This window comes from Cygnus olor, chromosome 2 (assembly GCF_009769625.2).
Source record: "Cygnus olor isolate bCygOlo1 chromosome 2, bCygOlo1.pri.v2, whole genome shotgun sequence".
Classification (NCBI taxonomy): domain Eukaryota; kingdom Metazoa; phylum Chordata; class Aves; order Anseriformes; family Anatidae; genus Cygnus; species Cygnus olor.
Window position 1 is genome coordinate 15,913,735 of NC_049170.1, and position 19,198 is coordinate 15,932,932.

Genomic DNA, 19,198 nt, shown 5'->3' on the forward strand with positions numbered 1-19,198 from the left:
GGAAATAGCACATTAGCTGATCTAATACGTTATATGAAAAAACTTCACTTTTATAGCATTAGCTGTAAATGTGAACGTGCTCTGGAATAACACTTCAGTAGTCTTGAATGTGTGTTTAAAAAATATCTGATATTAGAGGAGTTAGGGAGAGTTACAAAACAAATTATTTCAGACAGTCTCATAGAAATCCCTCCAGTCACGTATATTTACATGACATCTAGGAATAGCTGAATGCCTCTGGCTAAAAGCAACATCTCGGGTGGAGTAGCTTTGACAACTGCTAGAAAAATTCTATTAAGACTCATGAGTGTGACCCAGCTTTTTGTAGTGGAACAGAAGAACATGCTGAATTATTCTTTATAGTGGATAATAATATTCACTCATAACTTGTCCTACCTCTTCCAAAAGACTTTGTTTTCTCCTGTGATTTCTGCTGTATTCAGTTATCAGTTCTTGTTGATTATTTAAAAAAAAAAAAAAAAAGTATAAGGTCTTCTGTGAATAGTTTGTGATAAAATTGGTTTGTTTCCTTTTTAGTGAATGAGTAATATCTAAATCATAGTGAGGAAGGATATGGCCCTGTTCCGTAAGCCTAGTAGTTTTCTAATAGAAGTTTTATATTTCCAGCAAATGAAGAACTCTGTATTAAGGGGGGAAAAAGTTAAGTTGATCTCAGGAATAAAAACCTTCTAAAGTTTAAAAATGCAACTTATCAAGATGACCAAAAAAAAAAAAAGGCAAGGAGAAAACTACATAATAAATATTGAATAAATAGCTGAAAGGGGAGGAGAAGAGGACAGCCTAATAAAAACTAGAGATACTGAATTATTGTCTTCCCAGTTTTCTAAATGCATTCCTAGTCTTATATCTAAAAAGAAAAATAGCATAACAGCATGATTATTGGACATCAGCTGAGTTCCCTTATGCAAGAGTAGACATCAGAAGAAAATGCTTATACTACAAGCATCAGGAGCGAACTCATAGTTTTGGCTGTTAACATTTAGAGACTATGTTATCCCAATTACACTTTCTGTTCTCAGAAGTTAGTTCACCATTAGCTCCCCTCACTTGCTGTATGTACAGAGGCGGCAGTAGGTAGAGGAGCTTCATTTCGGGATGTCATCTTAGACTGACGGTTTTCTTTTGCCATCTCTGCCCTCCAACATCAAGTGTGAGCTCAGAGGTCTCAGTTCTGGTGCTCAGGTGAATGATTTTGCTGCTGGAGACCTCAGTGCTGTCAGACAACGAATGCCACCTGAAAAATTACAATAAACATGATGCTGGTAATAGGAAGAAGATACTGTGCAGTCAAATGATGAAAGAAAAAAGTGAAAATATGTATATATGAACTTGTCTTGTGGCCAGGATGTGAACAGGTCCTACCGTGAGCAGTGCTACTTGGTTTGAGGTAACACATTGTGTGTGTTGGCATTCGTGTCTACTGTAAGTCTGTACACATTAGTAATAGTGAATAATCCTCACATTCTTGTCATGAAGTTTGGGATAGCTTGGAGGATGTTGAGACTGCCTCAGCCGATGTGATGACTTAGAGGTATGTAAGGACAGAAGTGCAGGTGGTATTATGACAAACCTGAGATAAATCCGAAGATGTAGTCATTTTTTTTTGGTTCCTTTCTCTTTAATGTGTGTACCTGTATCGAAGAGGCCTGGTCTGGTCTTCCTCACTTGTCCTGGTGTGGTGGTTTCCAGCCCCCTTCATTCCTACCAGATAAGAGAAGGTGGGGGCAAGCAGTGGTGCCTGTGGCAATCAGTACTGACTTGGTGCTGGTACTGACTCAGTGCTGGTCTTCACAGGCCAGCAGTCTTAGCGAAACAGTGGGTAAGAAGGTAAAGCAAAGAACATCCAAGGCAGCAAAGTCAATGATCCAGAGGGGTCTCCAGTCGCTTCTGCTTCAGGTGGAGCTGCCTTCTCCAGCACCGTCCTGCCCCTGCACAGCCTCTGTTGCTTCAGAGAGGCTGCTGCCTCAAACGCTGCTGCAATGCAGATGGAAAATGAGTCTCATTTTCTCCAAGGAAAGAAAAGTATGAGGTAGAGATGAGGTCCATGAAAAGACCAAAAAAAAAAACCCAACCACAAAACTTATATTTACGTGTTAAGAAAAACATTGTATTGATTTAGGTAAGAAGAGCAAAATGTGTACATCAGTGGTACATTAATCACAGCACTAAAAAAATGTATTTAAAGCCAAAGACTGTTCTAGCATTGGAGAAATACTTCTGTTCTGAGGCAACATTAAAAAAAATATTTTTTTAATATATGATTTCAGACTATCTGTTGGGAGAACTGCAAATGCTAGAATAAGGTAGTAAAGAGGACTAGGATATCAGAATATTCTTAAATGTCCCTATTTTAATCTCTAACTGCAAGAAAGTAGCGTAAAATATTTAACTTTGGGTCTTTACCAAGTTTCACTGTCAGTTGCATTCCACGCTTTTCTCCCTTCACTCGCCTGTTCCTTGCATTTGGCTGTGGCTGTCGTTAGCGCAAACAAAGAAGAATCTTTGTTCTGTTTCTTGAAGCTGACAGATCTGTGTCATCTCCCTAAAAATGGGGACAACTGCTACAAATAACTCGGAGGTGTTGCATTTATTCCAATCACAATTAGGCTAGGACAGTGCCTTGAGCCATGCCATATTATCAGGTTAAAATTAAATATAAATAATTTAGCTAATTGTGAGGGTTAGATAATTTTATACCAAAGCAAAGAGAGCTTTCAAGTAGCTGTGAAAGCAGCTGCTTGAAAAATTCAACAGTGAAAATAACTCTGTGTTACCCAAATTTACACCATTAGTGTCCTTACCCTACACCAAGAGCTGGTGTAACAAGAAGTCAGCATCACTTGGCACATGCGGTAAGGTTGTGAACAATTTGCTGATGTCCTTATTTCCTGATAAAAAAGAAACTGGTAGTAGAATAGGGAACAAATGGAGGCGATGTGCTAGAGGGGATAATGTAATGGGACAATTTTTGATTTTGGGGGAAAACTTTAAAGGAGCAGCAGCCTGCATTCTTAGAATTCTTGGTCACGTTATCAAAAATTTTAGATTTAAGAAAATAATAGCATCTTCTTAGGGTCTGATGTTTAGATGCATGGTATCATCGGATGATCTTTGTATGGCCCTTGCCTAATCTCTTACTTCAAAATTACATCAGAGACGCCAAGGAGGCGTCTGACTGCATCACCAATAGCTCTGGCTACTTCTCTCTAGCCAGTGACATCTGTCCAGTCTAGAGGATGGCTAGTTCAGTTGGATATAACGCGGAGCCTGAATCAGTATCTTTATCTCACTGTGCTTCTCTTTGGAAAATCACAGATCAGACCATTTATTTCAGAAGCTGAGGCTTGTCTTGAGCCCAGAAATATATTTTTTATTTTTTCCCTTAGTAGTTTATTCTACTGTTTGCGGAGAGGGTGGGGAAAAAAAACAAACAAACCCACACCTGACAAACAGGCATGAACACTTGAGTGAAAATTGTTTACTTGACACCTATATTGTGAGAAAATGGGGGAAAGATGTCAAATGTTCTCTTTAAAGAGCTGTCAGTTTATTAACACTGTTTGTATCACCAAAGCAAAATATTGAAGCTGCTAAGATACCTGGCACAGTGTTCCTGAACTGTTGGAAGTGTGTTGTTAATGAGCTCCATGTATACTGTTTCTTTACTTTCTTGTTAAATGTTTAGTTAAACTGGAATGTCATGTTGTGTTACAGGCCCTTTCTCCTTCAAGATGGGGTTGTCTGTAGAGATAAGTAGACTCCTGCTGATTTGTGGTGGTATAAAAGGCACCTTTTAAATATAGATCACCTGTAAGTAGGCTGTGCCCACATTCTAACTCTTAAGACAGATTTAAATTCAAGATGCTTTACATTAAAGTCTGTATTTGACTGTTGTTAGAACCTGAATTCTTCAAGTTACTCAAATAGAAAGTGCATAGAGGATTTCCATAAATAATATTCAACGGTGTCACTTAAGTATAGATATTTTAAAAATAAATGGTTCATTTTATAGCAAAAAATGTTTGAACTGTCCATTTAAATTCTCTAGAACTGTTGTGAGGAACACTGTGGCAGCTTTCTGCAGTGTAGGCATTGTTTCATTGAAACTCGGTTAGATTTTAGTTGTAGTATGGGCGTTTTTTTGCATATTGCAAATTGCATATTTGTTTATTGAGTTGCAGAAGTGTCTGCAGAGTGGATGTTTCTGGAACAAGAAAGTCAGCTGGTTTTAGATTCCTTGTAGCTTGAATGAGAGTTCAGCTTTGATTTAACAAGGGTGCAAACTAAAAGTTTCTTAAACCTCACTGTTAAAACATACCTGTTGTCATATGAATGTAAATGTGCTGAAACCAATGCAAAGTCACTGCTATCTTGGATGTGGATCTCTACAATGATAACCAACACGCCTCTGTCTGTACACGAACCACCAAATCTTATTCTCTGTACTGTAATTCTCATTCAACTGGGAGTATTTTATTACTGTTATGCATACTGGAATAAATTAAATACTAAATTTATCATTTACTTTCTAAGTATTGACATTGAAACACAAACTGATTTTTCAACAAAGCTGCTATCGTATAGTGTCTGCCATGGCAGTAGTAATGACGGCTCTTTATTTAGACACTAACTGCATTGAGTTATTTAGCTTAAATTTGGCATTTCTGTTATTTAACTTAAATCTTACTTCGTTTTGTTGGAATGTGTTATTGTCTTTGAAGACCTCAAACTCCAGGATTACAGTAGTAAATATGCAGCAAAACTGTGGAATTCAATGTACTTACAAAGACTATTGTTCTAGCCTTTTTTAATAAAAAGGACATTTGATTTTTCTGTGTTACATCTTACCCAGTCGGTTCTAGTCTTTTATGTGACTCCACAAATACTTCCATATGTTCCTATGTGCAGATTTTAGTCTTCCAACACTGAATAGAGACAATAAGAATTTTATTGCCCTTGTAAAACAAACAAAATTTATGTGGTTTTTTCCTTTTTTGTACTTTCAGTGTTAAACTCTGCTTGAAATATTTTTATAATTCTTTATAATGCTACCCTGGTGATGATGGTGATTATTTGAAATGACTGCACTACTGACAAGTGTGCTGCAGTGCTGAGATGAAATTAATTGCTATGTCCTTCTCACGGCTTTCACGTTTTCTTAACCTCTTGATCTTTTGGGATGCTGTTGAGTTAGTGGATTTATCAGAACGTAGGTCTTCTATTTCCTTGGGCTATTAAAGCTCTGCCAAGTCCTAAAACTATTTCCTGCTAAATACTTACTTTCTGTGCTGAGGAACAGCAAATCCTTCTGTCAGTAATTCTGTGTAGTTATTCTGAAAAGCAAATCCTCACCTTTTTGTCTCCTCTCCTAGCCATACCAAACGTTTGGGTCAAAGAGAATTATATTCAGTCTATCACCACTCTCAATCTGTATGGCTTACAGTAGAATAGAAGGGTTCTCCTTGTTTTACATAAGACCTGACAGGTGGTATAGTACTGTTGGTGCAATATGAAGACTGAATGTTTATATCTTGTATTTATTCTAATGCCATGGTGGTTCTCAATGTGCCAGTTGGTTGCAGAATGATAAGCTGTTGCCTAAGAAATCAAACATCTGTATGTTGCCCAAGAGAGGCACTACAGCAGACAGGAAGTTCTGAAGACTAAAAACAAAAGAAAAAGAAGGCTATTTTGATACCCTTAAGTGAAATAGGGAATCTGAACATTTGTACTGTTAATATGTATGAATGGCATTCTCAGGTGTTGTTTGTATAAATTAGATTCTACTTATAGTTTGATTTTTCTTTTCTTTAGTATAATGCTTCACCACAGCAGCAAAGAGATATAATAAAGAGTAGGAGTCTGGACAGGAGGCTACAAGAACCAATAGTTTTAACAAAATGGAGGCACAGCACAATTGTGTTGGACACCAACGATAAGGTAGGAGTGAGTTAAACAGCATGCTCCAATGTGAACCGTTTCTGATTTCTAAAGTATTTAACAGAAAATCAGTGTGCATGAATTTCTGAAATCTCGTTTGTATTCTGCTGTATTGCTGTGTATAACATTCAGTGAATACAAGGACTGGTAGATAACTTCACTATTGTTTCTTTGTAAGTAGTAGTCTTTTTCTTGTTATCCTTGAAATATTTTAGAGTTAGTTCAGGTTTTGATGTGTACAGCCATTTACTTATAATTGGGAATTTCCTGTTATTCAATTCAGGCTGTAGAGTATAATCAGGGTTTGAGTTCAAGAATTATGAATATGGGTGAGGTTTCCATGTAAGGTATATTGATATTTCATCTCTGAATATCTTAATTATAGAAGACACCCAGTGTAAGTACGCTTTAAGGATTGCAGATGAATAACTGAAGTGAAATATTCGTAGAATTGAAATAAAAGTTGCACTTGCTAAACTAAAAATTCTTCTCTAAAGATAGCAATAATGCTATTACACAATGAATTTATCCCTTTAATGACCTCTCTGCCGATCTCCACTGTGATACGTAAAGAGGAAAAGTTGTGCTCGATTGCAGCAGGGCTGTAATGTTACTAAAGGACAGAGGACAGTACTGAAAATGCTAAAACTCCCTGTTTTAATCCAGAGCTGAGCTGGGAGTTTAGTCTGAAAAGAGCTGTGAGTCAGGGATAACAGAAGCTGTTTTCTGTGCATTGTTAATGGCACATTCTTGGAAGTCTGTTTCGGACTATACGGTAACAGATGCTGCTTGAGCAAACATGTAGACAGAGCCTCTCCCTTGTTCTTCCTCTGTCTGTTTCTGTTCTGTTTGACTTTTGTCACCGCTGTTTCTGCCTATGCTGTGACGTTCCGTCAGCACGCTGGTGTATATAGGGAAGGATGTATACAGGAGAGCTGATGTATATAGGGAAGAACTGAAACTGGTGGCGTAGGGTGATGACTTGCTTTTCCGGGAACTTCATAGGAGTCAGTCCCAAGTTTCACGGAAACTGAAATATGTTGTAATGCTGAAATCTTAGCACAGGCTACTCAGAATAAGATGCCAGCAAACTGGCTAATAGACTTCCTTTTTCATAAGATACAGGTAGAAATTTTGAGAGTATGGCAAAAGCCCTCTATAAGTTGGCCTGTGTAATTGCAGATGGTAAAGACAAACTTAAATGACAAAACACAGCAGTAGTCATGAAAACGGATCTGCTGCCCAGAATGTTAACATGCTTGACCTGTTGTTTCTGGTATATTTTAATAGTTTTTATTGTTGAAATGAAGAGCTTCTTGTGGACAAGGAGTTGAGTGCACTATCAAGAGTTGATGTAGTTTCTCAGAACAGAATTTATTGGATTTGATCTTAAGCTTTTGAGCTGCCCATTTAGGATATGTCATACATGGTGCTGAGGAGCCAGGGACCGTGCTTGGCTAGCAACTGGCCCGTTCTGCACCTGAACGTGTCAGTTCAGTGTGAGCAGTTCTGAGGTCCCTCTACTCTACTGCTCCTTCATCCTGCCTTCATCTCCTTATGCATCTTTCTGCACCAAATGTGCTGTCGCATGTGCATGGAAAGCTAAATGGAGTCCTGCAAAATCAAGGCTGAGAGGGCTCTCCTAGTCTCATGTGACGTTTACACTTCATAGGTACGAACAATTCTGTTGGTGAAAACTTAAAATTTTGGCCCCGCTTTTAAAGGAAGACTTCTTTCTTACGTATAAGATTTGCTTTTGGAATGACCTTTATGTAGCTCAGCACTGAATGAAGAAGCTCTTGTAAAACATTGAGTAAGAGGAGCTGTTTACTTTTCATCAAGACCCAACGTTCAAGTACCAAGACCTTAAACCCACCAAAGTAGATGTGCAACTGTACAAATGTCTGGTGTAATAACCAAAAGAAACTGTGTATATAAGTCAGACTTGTAAAGTCTAAGCCAGCAGCTTGAAGTTACTTTAACAGCTTCAAAATATGCGGGCAGTGTGCATTTGGTAATGGTAAGGAGTCATATAAAGCACAACATTAATGCTTTTGGAAAATTTAAAAATGTGTAGTGGAGCAATAAGCTAGTGTTTTGTGGAAGGACTCGTGGATCTTAAATATTACTGCATTGATGGACCCATTTTATTACCACTGGCAGGCACACTCTTGTATGAACTGCTTAGAATTAGCATCTGGTAAAGGAGTAATTCATACCTGTGTATGTTAGGTTTCTTCCAGAGCTCCTTAGTGTATGAAAGCTATCTCAAATTTGGAGTGAAATAGAAGGAGAAAAAAACAATGGGTATTTTGGTGCATCAACCGCAAAACAGCTTTTAGCTGACTCCTAGGGAATTTGCTTTTTAAAGATTTCTGAGTTTGTTTTTCCTGGAAAAACAGCAGAACTCAATTCTGTGAAAACATGCTGGTGAAGAGTGGTTAAATGTGTCAGAGGGAAGGTTGTGGGTTACCAGGGCTGACTGGGACTGGATGATACCAAATGTACTTGCTGATTGTTTAGTGGCCGTGGCACATACTGGTATACAGCCATCAGGATTTACATAGCTAAAAAGTTTCATTAGCAGGGAAAAACATACTTCTCTGAGAGGGAAAAAGTTGGTTTCCTTAGATTGAGCTTTCTTTTTTTCCTATGAACATCTGAAAATATAGAATACTTAGCTTATTCTTAGGGATGCTAGTGCTGTTTCTCAGTGCAATAGTAAAAGAATTAGTGGGCCACTACTTGGAGGTAGATTTACAAGTGGATTTTAAATTGCAGATGTGCAAGGATTTTATGTAATACTGGAAAAACAAACGTTTTGTTCAAGCTGAAGCACAGAATTTGGGAGAGCTATCAGGGGAATTAAAAGGGGAGAAGAGGAGAAATGTACAAATAGAAAGTGTCAGTTTTCTTCTATTTGAAATTCTTTACCAGATTTTCAAGCAGTATATTTGTGCAAAGCAGCAGTACTTCAGTGGAAACATGCATGCCTTTTGGGGTTCAGTATTTTTTCTAGTCTTCAGAGATTTAGTAATTTTCTTTTGATCCATCGTTAATGTTTGGTTTAAAACAAAAACCTGAATCTGTAGGTAATCTCAGTGCTTGATTATAAGGAAACAAACTGTCACGACTCACAAAAATTAAATAGAGCTAGTATACACTGAATGTATGAACTGTGCATGTAACTATTTATTGTGTAAGTTTCTCTGCATGTATGGGTATATATTGTACTAATCTTGCATGTATTGACCACACAGAAGCATAATCTGTTCTTTAAAATCTGTGTTTTTTCAAATGTGCCCTGTAATAAGTTAGTATTATAAACATGCTTCATAATTTGATAGCCATGTCATACAGAAAAATCTGCTTCTTAATAAAGATGAAAGCTTTGCTTTAAGCTCATGAATTATGTATTATTTTTTTTTCAAATGGACTTGTGCTAATTAGCCTGGATTGATTGGTCTGTAAATCTTGTCATAACACTATTTGGTAAGCAGGTTTATAATACAAGTATTTCAGAATATCATGAATACTTAAAAACAACCAAACAAAACAACAGCATAACAAAAGACCCAACTTTTCCTGTGAAGTATGAGTGGGAGGAGAGGAGAGGGTGTTTTTAGGGGTGAAAAAAGTTAAAATTGTAAGAGAATAACTTTTAATTGCATTTTTAAATTCTGTAGGAATCATCAACAGCTTCTAAGGCCAGTTTTCCTGAAAATGAGTCCTCTCCTTCTTCACCGAAGCATCAAGCCACAGTCAGTATGGAAATTGTTTAAATAAATAAGTAGATGTTGTAGAAACTTGGCTGTTCATGATTAGATAATTGAGGGTAAACCTGCTTGTTACTGGGGAAAAGTAGTGGGATAAAACTAACGTTTTTAAAAGGAATGTGCTTTAAAAAAAAAAAAAAAAGGAAAGAAAAAAGCTGGATATTTTTGATTTTTAAACCAACTTTGTGATGGGAGATGATTCCACAACGAATTTTTAGCTTCAAGTTATGCCAAATTACGTAGTTATTCCCCAACAGTCATGTCTTCACACCTAGCAACTTGGAAGGTTACAAGCAGAAACAAACTGTCCTTACCCACAGAGTTTATCGCTGTCAGTAGTCAGTAATAGTTCGTATGATCTGATGTCTTTATTTTTAACTTGTATTTTTCATCTACTTGAATAGATGTAGGAATCATGAGAACCTTGCATAAATAAAACCTTGTCTTTTTAATAGGATATATGCTGGGACGAAAACCTGAGCTTGCTAAAGTCTTGTTATGAACACTTAGATATTCTTGCTTCAGTTTAAATTTTAAATGTGATCGTTGGCTTTTTTAAACAGTTAGGGAATAATTCAGAAATATATATATATATATATATATATATATATATATATATATATTTTTGCTTTTAAGAACTGCATTCCAATAGCATTGAAATATGCGCCTTTATCAGTTTTAGCATTTCTTTAGTGGGTAGCTCAGGGCATTAAAGGCAACTAGTTGTTTCATTCATATGCTGCACACAGAGGAATGGTTCTCTGGCTTATTTATGCTGATCCATTCTTACAACTCTTAATACTGTTTTCCACAATGAAATTAGCATTGCTTATTAAGCAAGCATAGCTGACAGCCTTACACACAAGCAATTCTTGCTGCATGTGTTCTAATTTCTGTAAATATGTTTCAGACCTTGAAATATTAAAAACTGGATTTTTGTAGCAGAACTCACTTCTGGCTTTAGATGATAGTTAAAGGAAACACAGATTTTTTTTCTGTCCCTATAAGATAAATATTACAAAGAAGCTCTTGAGTTTTTGCTTTGATCCGTAGACTTTTCTTCTCCTTTTCCCTAATTAAATATTACATTAATTTTCCCATTAGTACCCCCTAGTGTTGCTCCCAAGTTCTGTGTTATGATACTTCTTCTGAATAGTTCTCCTTTGGAGCATTCCCACTGGTTCTACATGTAACTTGGTAATGCCACAGACTATTTGAGAAAGTGGGCGTGGGTTGCTCGGTCACTGCGCAAGGTAGTGACAAGCTGTTCCACTTCCTAAAGCCAAAAGTTTGTTAGAAGGGTGCAACGCATAGGACTGCTAGTGGCGTTCTGCGTGGATCATGAATAAAATGATCTAAAGAATTTGCTAATTTTAGGGGGAGGGGAGGGAGATGTGACTAATTTCTTCTGTTGAAAATTCTGGCCCGATGGAGACATTAGATTAAGAGTTGCAGTGGCTGATGGATCAAAACAACATATGAATCACTAGATAAGTGGTGTTATCCTTGGAAACATCCCTTTTGTTTTATCCACACTGCGTAAAATATACAGATAAAATTTGTAAGGTTCCTGAACTACAGGTCAGACTGGTAAGAGTACTGTCAGAGTTTTTGAGTAAAAAATTTCTATGCTGTATTATGCAGTTCTGGTCCACTTAAATTTAAGATTTAGAGGAGAATGCTGGAGAGAATATATCTTCTTTTTTCATTGGATCTAAAATTGAGGACATTTTTGTTATGGTAAAGTTAATTTCGATCCTTTCCCTAGTTGATTATTTCAACTAATAGCTTAGTTCTTAAATTAGGAATTATTAAGAGCTGTTACTGAAAAGGAATAAAATTAAAAAATTTAAGATTCCTTTAGTGCAATTCACTGGTAGGACAATGCTGGGGTGACAGGAAAAGATGATAGAATTCATTACCTCATTTCAAGAGTCACAAATAGTACAAATTGACAATTTCCTTTTTATCCTAGAATATTTTTTCAAATGTGCCTTTATGTTTTCCTATTCTTCTATAGAAACTAGAAGTATTCACTCCTTTGAAACTTGAAAATACCCCTCTTGTTCAATGTTCTTTTTCCACCATTCACTGCTTGATCTCCAAATTTATACAGACGTGTACAAATATAAATGATTTTCATCAACAAGACATAACTAAGCGGATTAAAATTCTAATGTTTTGCTTGGGGTTAGGAAAAAATAGAGCATCAAATGTTTCACTCATCTGTTTTGGAAATGAATATATTAATATGAATTAATAATGAATATTATCCACAAAGATGATCAGAGGGCTGGAGCACCACTTCTATGAAGAAAGGCTGACAGAGCTGGGGATGTTCAGCCTGGAGGAGAGAAGCCTCTGGGGAGACCTTTTTGTAGCTTTTTAATACTTACAGGGGGCTTGTAAAAAAAAAAAAAAAAAAAAAAAAAAGAGAGAGAGAGCGATTTTTTGCTTGGGTAGATAACGATAGGACCAAGGGGGAATGGTTCTAAACTAGAAGAGGGGAGATTTAGATTAGATGTTAAGAAGTTCTTCACTCAGAGGGTGGTGAGGCACTGGAACAGGTTGTGGATGCCCCATCAGTGGAGGTGTTCAAGGCCAGGTTGGATGGGGACCTGGACAACCTGGTCTGGTGGGAGGTGTCCCTGTCCGTGGAAAGTGGGAACAAGGTGATCTTTAAGGACCCTTCCAACCCAAGCTGTTACATGATTCTTTTAACATTTTTATGCAGTTAAGTATGGTTTATTTAAAATATACAGCTATGTTAGAATAACTTGGGAGAGTTCTGTCAAAGAACTTGGGCTGGCTGTTTGTCGGATACCTCCTTTTTTAGTAAAAGACACAAACACATTTGCTATTACACAAATTATTATATCCTTGTTTAAAATTTCCACTGTATTGTACTACAAAGGATTTAAGTTTAGCTTGTCAAAAGAACTTAGGCCAGAAAGAAAGAAGGCTTTTTACATCCTTCATGTTGAGTACTTTCCCAGAGTAATCTTGACTTTGCTGATCTCTGTATATTTTAAATATAACTTCAAGAAACTGCCATATGTAATCGTATAACATGTGAAAAGATGGCTTGTTCCCAGAAATTGATTATTTGAGTGATTTAATTCAGTGATGTGATGGCAATGGAAGCGAATTTTCTTTTTAATTTACTATGCCTTACTACATCTTACAGGGTCAAGAGAAATATGGGTTATTGAATGTGACGAAAATTACAGAAAATGGCAAGAAAGTTCGGTAAGTCTTGGAGTTCTAGAAGTACATGTACATAAGACTTTGTGTAAGATATCTGACTTCAATATTAGGACAGCATTGAGGCTTTTGCAATTACTTATATTAGGACAGCACAGAGGGTTTTGCAATTTTAGTTTTTCTCTGAATTTGCCTTAGAGATTTTCCTGTAGGTTGTGTATTTCCTTGACCCGAAGTGAAGTATGTGTTTTTCCCAGTGACTTAATAGTGGACTTCAGGCATCCAGAGGCTTGTGTGTGCCAGGTCTTCATAGAGGGCAGTGATTTCATAAAGGTGTACTGATGAGAGACAGCTGCTTTTTTTTAAAAAAAAAAAAAAGGATTTATTTATTTAAGGCAAAATCTATGTAGTTTATAGCCTGTCTTGTTCCTGGAATAAGAGGGGTGTAAGAGAGGTCTTAAGACTTACACTTCATCTTGTATAATATTCAAGGAGAGTGTATTTAATGTTCCCCCTAATTCTTCCTTCACTTCTCTTGTGAAGGATTTCCTACATAATGTCTTACCCAATGTTGGTTTCCCTGTAGGTGATGAATGACCTCATTTCTAACTTCCTCTCTCTGCCTCACAGGCAGGCATCTGTATAAATCATAATGTAAAACCGAGTAATGCTGTGTAACTTAGAATTCTAGCATTTTGCAAAGAGTCAGCACTAAAAAATGTGTGTTTTTTCCTCAGATTTTATTTAGGTTTACTTTTTTACGTTTAATTAATTTTTATCTCTAGTATTGTGTCATAGACATCAGTGGTCCCAGATTTTTGATACATGGAACGTACTTTTCTTGAGTATTAAATTGTTATCATGTAGCTGTCTTCCAGAGCCACCCTGACCAAGTCCAATGCAGATGGGCAGCAGATCTTGCCCCCAGCTTGGTTCCCCAGAGCTGCTTCTAAGAGCCTGGTAGGAAAGGGTGGACAGTGGCTCATGCAAACTGCTGCTGGTGCAGTATAATCTCGCCACTTAAGTCACATCTGTTGGGAATCACTGATCTGGATTACTGGGCTGCTATACAGAAAGATGCAACATGTCACTGTGAGAGCTGTTGAATAATAATTCATGTTTGGGCAGTAGGAATAGATTGTCAGGGCTCGTCAAACTTTTTTTTAACCTCAGGACAGATATTCAGGCACAAAAATATATCATCAGACAGCTGGAACAACTGATTTGTTCTTTTTCCATATCTTTTAAGATGCGTAACAGGTATTTCATTGCCAGTGTAAATTAGCTTATTGCATACAAATGGGACAGTTGCATCCCAGTTAGATGTGATCAGTCAGTTTCAGAATTATGCAGTACTTTGGCACAATCTCCTTAGTACACAGTAGGCTGAGCATTAGCCCTTTTGAAATTATAATTGTATGGTATTCCTCCTGGTGAACTGCTTCCACTGCTAATTAGCTTTGTTTGATTTAGATTTTGATGGTCAGGCTGGGACTATTAACATATGTTGCCTTCTACAAATACGCTAGCAATTAAGACTTACTGATGGCACTAATGACTGTATATATGGTTAAGTTTTATTAACATGCAGGTCAACTGGGCAACACTGATAGCTTAAATATCTGCTTTCAAAGTCAATTTATCAAATGTTTGTTTACAAATATTTACAGAAAGAATTGGATGTCATCATGGGCGGTATTACAAGGTTCATCGCTGCTGTTCACTAAAACCCAAGGAAGTGGAACTGGCTGGGTAAGCTTGGGAACAAGTCCTTGCCTTCATTTAAGTGTTAATCACATAAACCACAAGAAGTGAAAGCACTGTTTGTTGGGCTTGAATACCAATATATATGCGTAATTTAGAAAAAAAACACAAGGTGTGAGTATGGGAGGTAGAGTGGGGAGGCTGGAGAAGTTACCAGGAAAATAGTTATGATGTAGAATGAGAAGAAATACAGATGTACTTTCTTGTAATTCAGAAACATTTTTACATTTAGTAAGTGTGAAACAGATAGAGGTATTCAGATGTTCAATAAGCTGATTCATTTTTGCTGTAGACCAGGTATTTTTATGTTCTTTCCTAATGTGTTTATCTAAACAGTTCTTTTGTTCTACTGTTCCTAGATATTTTTTATAGAATCCAGATAATTTTTGACGTGGTACATGTAATTAAAAAAAAAAGTCTGACGCTGACACTTGGCTTATTGCATTGGAGTATTTGAATAATAATATAAATAAAAATGACTGTCTTAAGTGGTATTGGTAGGCAGCAGTGCTTTGAACTTACGGGAGAAAGTGTACGTTTAGTATTGTTGTCGTAATGTTGTTTAGTGGTTGCCTCATTGAACTCCTTATTTTGTTTTATATCTGTATAATGGGTGACAAGTATTTGTATGTATTATGCCTGATGAAGACCTAAAGATAAAACATCACACCAAATGTGATGATATCTATTCAATTTTTATATCTTTTCTAGTTTAATTGCACTATAATTAAATTGACTATATTTATCCAGCTACGTTCCTACATTAATCAGTATAGAAATGGTTCATTAACTATGTCTTAATTACCCACTTTCGGAGGTCTGATATTAAAATTGCATGTGGATCTCCTATAAGACCTAAAGATAGGCCAGATAAAGTGTTGGTTATTCCAGGATATTGTCATGCTGATTCCAGCAAAATTGCTGATCTTTCTACTTGGCTCACTTTCTCCTGCTACGCTTCTTTTTGGACAATGATTTGATACTGACCATTCTTTTCTAAAACACTGAGTTCATTTCAGAGGTGTAAACATCATTTTTCTGCACTTTTGTTGCTGTTGAAGAGGTGGTTGCAGGAATATGGATGAGGATGGATGAATAACAACATTGGGAGTAGTAGAGAATGGAAATAAGGAAGTTGAGCGAGATGGTCAAGCAGATTGAAAAGAAGGGGAGGAAAAGAATAAGGATTAAGGCATAGGATAGGGTGAACTGTGCTCTCTGTAGTAGAAAATGGACCTAAGGAGGTCTGACTATGCTGTATGTGGGGAGGGGAAAAAAATGGGGTGCACATCAGAGACAAAGCACAGGAAAAAAATAAATAGAAACATATGTATATCTGAAAGTGACTTTCACAACTGTAAACATTGGGACACTAGGTAAATGTAATTATTTTTCTCATTTGTGAATAATATTAATAAGAAGACCTGTGAACTACTTTCTAGTACATAACTTCCATAACAAAATATGTTGAAGAAATATTGGAGGACTTTTAAAAGGTGAGCCTCAAAGCAGGAAGTACTGCAATCAGAAGGCTTAAAAACTTCCTCCCTTGTCTTCCTTCATGCCCTTCAGTTATTGTCTATTGTTCAGTTCAGTTTTATCACCCTACTTTATGAACTGGGAAATTCCTGGACATTCAGAGGTGAGGTTTAATGTTTAGTCTCTATACACAAAGAATACTATTATTATAGCAATAGTGTTATTTTTATTCTAAAATTTCTTAATACTCTTGATCTGAATTTAGCTGTAGATCAAAACACATTAACAATATGTTGATTATATCATACTGCTCATGAACGTATGATACAGTTATGCATGGATGTGTGCCTGACTGAATTATCCATAGAAGATAGTCATGCAGATCTGCTTACTGTTTAAGAAGACTAGTGTTAGGTGTGTTACACCTTATAAATACAGTCATTCAGCGAAGAGGGAAAAAAACAAGGTTATCAATTCTTTTGATAATTTAAGTGCAGCAAAAAGTACCACGGTCACTATCTGGTAAGAATATTCCGGTGGGAAACTGTCAGGTATGTTGTCAAGTACCTGACACTATACACAGCTGTATTCAGTTCATACTGTTCACGTCTATGATTAAGTTGAAAATGTCAAGGGAGAACATCTTTCAAGGACTGTGTGCGCATACTTACCCTAGGTTTTCTAAATATGTAAATATTCAGCACATGTTCTTTTTCGTCTTTGTATAGGAAATTTTTTGGGAGTGTTAAAAATTCTGCCTCACACGTCAGAAACTTGGAACTGTATCAGTATTTCAATAAGGTGAAGCCAAGTCTGTCTGACACGTGAGAAGAACTACATTTCTCCCTCATCTTGAGAGAAGAATATTTGTTTAGCAGTGGTCTAGCGATTGATATAACCATATCATTTTTTGTGCATTGTTTTGTGACTTCATCACTCTTCTTCCTTTTTCTCATCAAGTCATTTTGCCAAGTGGGCTCAATCCCTGAGCTTTTGCTCTCGCTGCTTTCTTCTTGGAAAAATGCTCTCAGTCGTCGACCTGCTGTCACCTATGTAAACTCTGATCGAGTTTCAGCTATCAGTGTATGTGTTCTTGTTGCATGTCTCTTGTTGCTGTACAGCTATTTGCCACTAATCTGCAAAGTAAATTTGAACTTTTCCAAGTTTCATCTCTTCATATAACACCTCATGTATACTATTTGTTATTTTCTCAAAGGTTTTTTTTTTTAAGGTACAAATTAACGAAAGTGAATTACAATAATCCTGTAATTGTTCTAATAGAACAAAGTACAAAGATTGTCTGGTTCATCAGCGCCAGAATTGTATTATAACCCAAATATTAATTATAACCCCAAATTTGCCTACTGTTTGAACCATTAGTGTCTTGACTAATAAACAGCATGATATAAAATATCTGTTAAAAACTGACCATTTCTAATTCTTTCTAACGCAGCTAATTTAGGATGTTTGTAAGGTGCCTATGGTGCCTTTGATACAGTGATGCACATGGTATTGCTTAATTCTAGCTATAATTGAAATACACAAAAACAAATTCTATACATAAAAAACTGAATGGAAAACTCAAGGATGTTCTGGCTGTATACCACATATAGAAAGCTGATGTAAATTTGTAGGACTTTTAAAGTATAATGTAAGCATTTGTAGTTAGTCATATTTTGAAGTGTAGGTGCCAAGCATAGAAGTGGTGCTTCAGAAACTGGTAAATGCAGGTAGCTAATAAAGTAGTTTGTCTAAGGTGGGTGAAGAGATTAATACTCTTTGTAGAAGAAACAAGCATATTTGATTGGCTGTAGTAGTTTTTAACATCTTAGTTCTAGTTATTAATATAATTAGAATCAAACTAAAGGTTTCATTTTAAGTTCTATCCTGAAAACATTAAAAGCTGTTTCTTTTATTTGTCGTCTTGAGGACTAAAGTATCGGTGGTCATTAAAACTGTTCTGGTTCTTGGCTATGTACCATGAAGAGTGGAAAGTGCTAAACATCTTTAGTTTAGGTATGATTCCCGAGACTTTCCTTCAGTAGTTGAAAAGTTCTGTCTCTTGGTGTGAGTGAGTTGTAGTAGCTACTGACAGATTTTAGTGATGGGGCTTCAGAAAACACGGGAAATAGTAATTACTTAAAGGTTTCATCTATCAAACTTCTGCAACAGCTGCATGTCACCAGTGTCAGGTATGGTGGCGGTAAACCAATAGTGGGTAAACTTCCCATTTAAAAATCAAGGAAGTAAGCAATCTTCAAGGTTGATTTGGGCAAACTCTGTTTATTGTGTTATACCACTGCTTATAGACAAGTGTGCGATATGTACGTTACTACAGTTCATCGGTGTTGCGCAGCTGAGTATATAGGAGCTCAGATGATTATCAAGAAAGCTATTGGTAATGTAAATACTACTATTGGAGACAAATTTCCAAAACTTCCATCATTTTGCTATGACAGTAAAGAATATCTTAATATTTTTCATTTTCTTGTCAAAGCTGTAAGTTCTCAGTCTCTGTTACCAGCCCTAAAGCAGCCACTAAAGAGCCCCACAGTATTATTTCTGCAGTTGATTGCAGGTGAAGACAATTTAGAATTTAGAAGCTCTATTAAACCCTAATTAGGAACAGAATATTGAGAATGACACCTGTCATTTGTACATCTCAAAGCCTTCCTACAAGTAATATCCAATCGTTTCCAACAAATGCTGGAATATATCACCATACAGACTGCATGGTACCTCCTGTGGAGGCTCCCATGGCGTGGAGACAACCCCTGAAAACACTGGAAAGGCTTTCTAGCTATCGATGCCAGCACACACCTTCAAGGCAGTCCTTAAGCTACTCAGCATCTACTGTGTCTAAAACAACAACAACAAAAAAAACACCTATGCTTTCCAAAAAGTGAAAGTTATCTCTGCCATGGAAGTAGCATAAGCGCATCCCATGACTGTACTTTTTTTGTTCCTAGAAAAAAACTGTCAGAAGTGAATGTAGGACAACTTCTCTACATAGG

The 19,198-nt window shown here is 36.6% G+C and overlaps 1 protein-coding gene across 8 annotated transcripts in view; it reads left to right on the forward strand.

Moving 5' to 3' along the window:
* ARHGAP12 (Rho GTPase activating protein 12) overlaps positions 1-19,198 on the forward strand; it is a 77,653-nt gene that overhangs the window by 42,319 nt on the left and 16,136 nt on the right. For 4 of the 8 annotated variants that reach the window (XM_040547220.1, XM_040547215.1, XM_040547216.1 and 1 more), the window contains 5 exons: positions 5,836-5,961; positions 9,648-9,722; positions 12,925-12,986; positions 14,612-14,693; positions 17,145-17,267. In XM_040547220.1, the coding sequence (XP_040403154.1) occupies positions 5,836-5,961; positions 9,648-9,722; positions 12,925-12,986; positions 14,612-14,693; positions 17,145-17,267 (468 nt within the window). The remainder of the gene's footprint in view (positions 1-5,835; positions 5,962-9,647; positions 9,723-12,924; positions 12,987-14,611; positions 14,694-17,144; positions 17,268-19,198) is intronic. The other 4 variants (XM_040547218.1, XM_040547221.1, XM_040547222.1 and 1 more) reach the window with 1 other exon arrangement.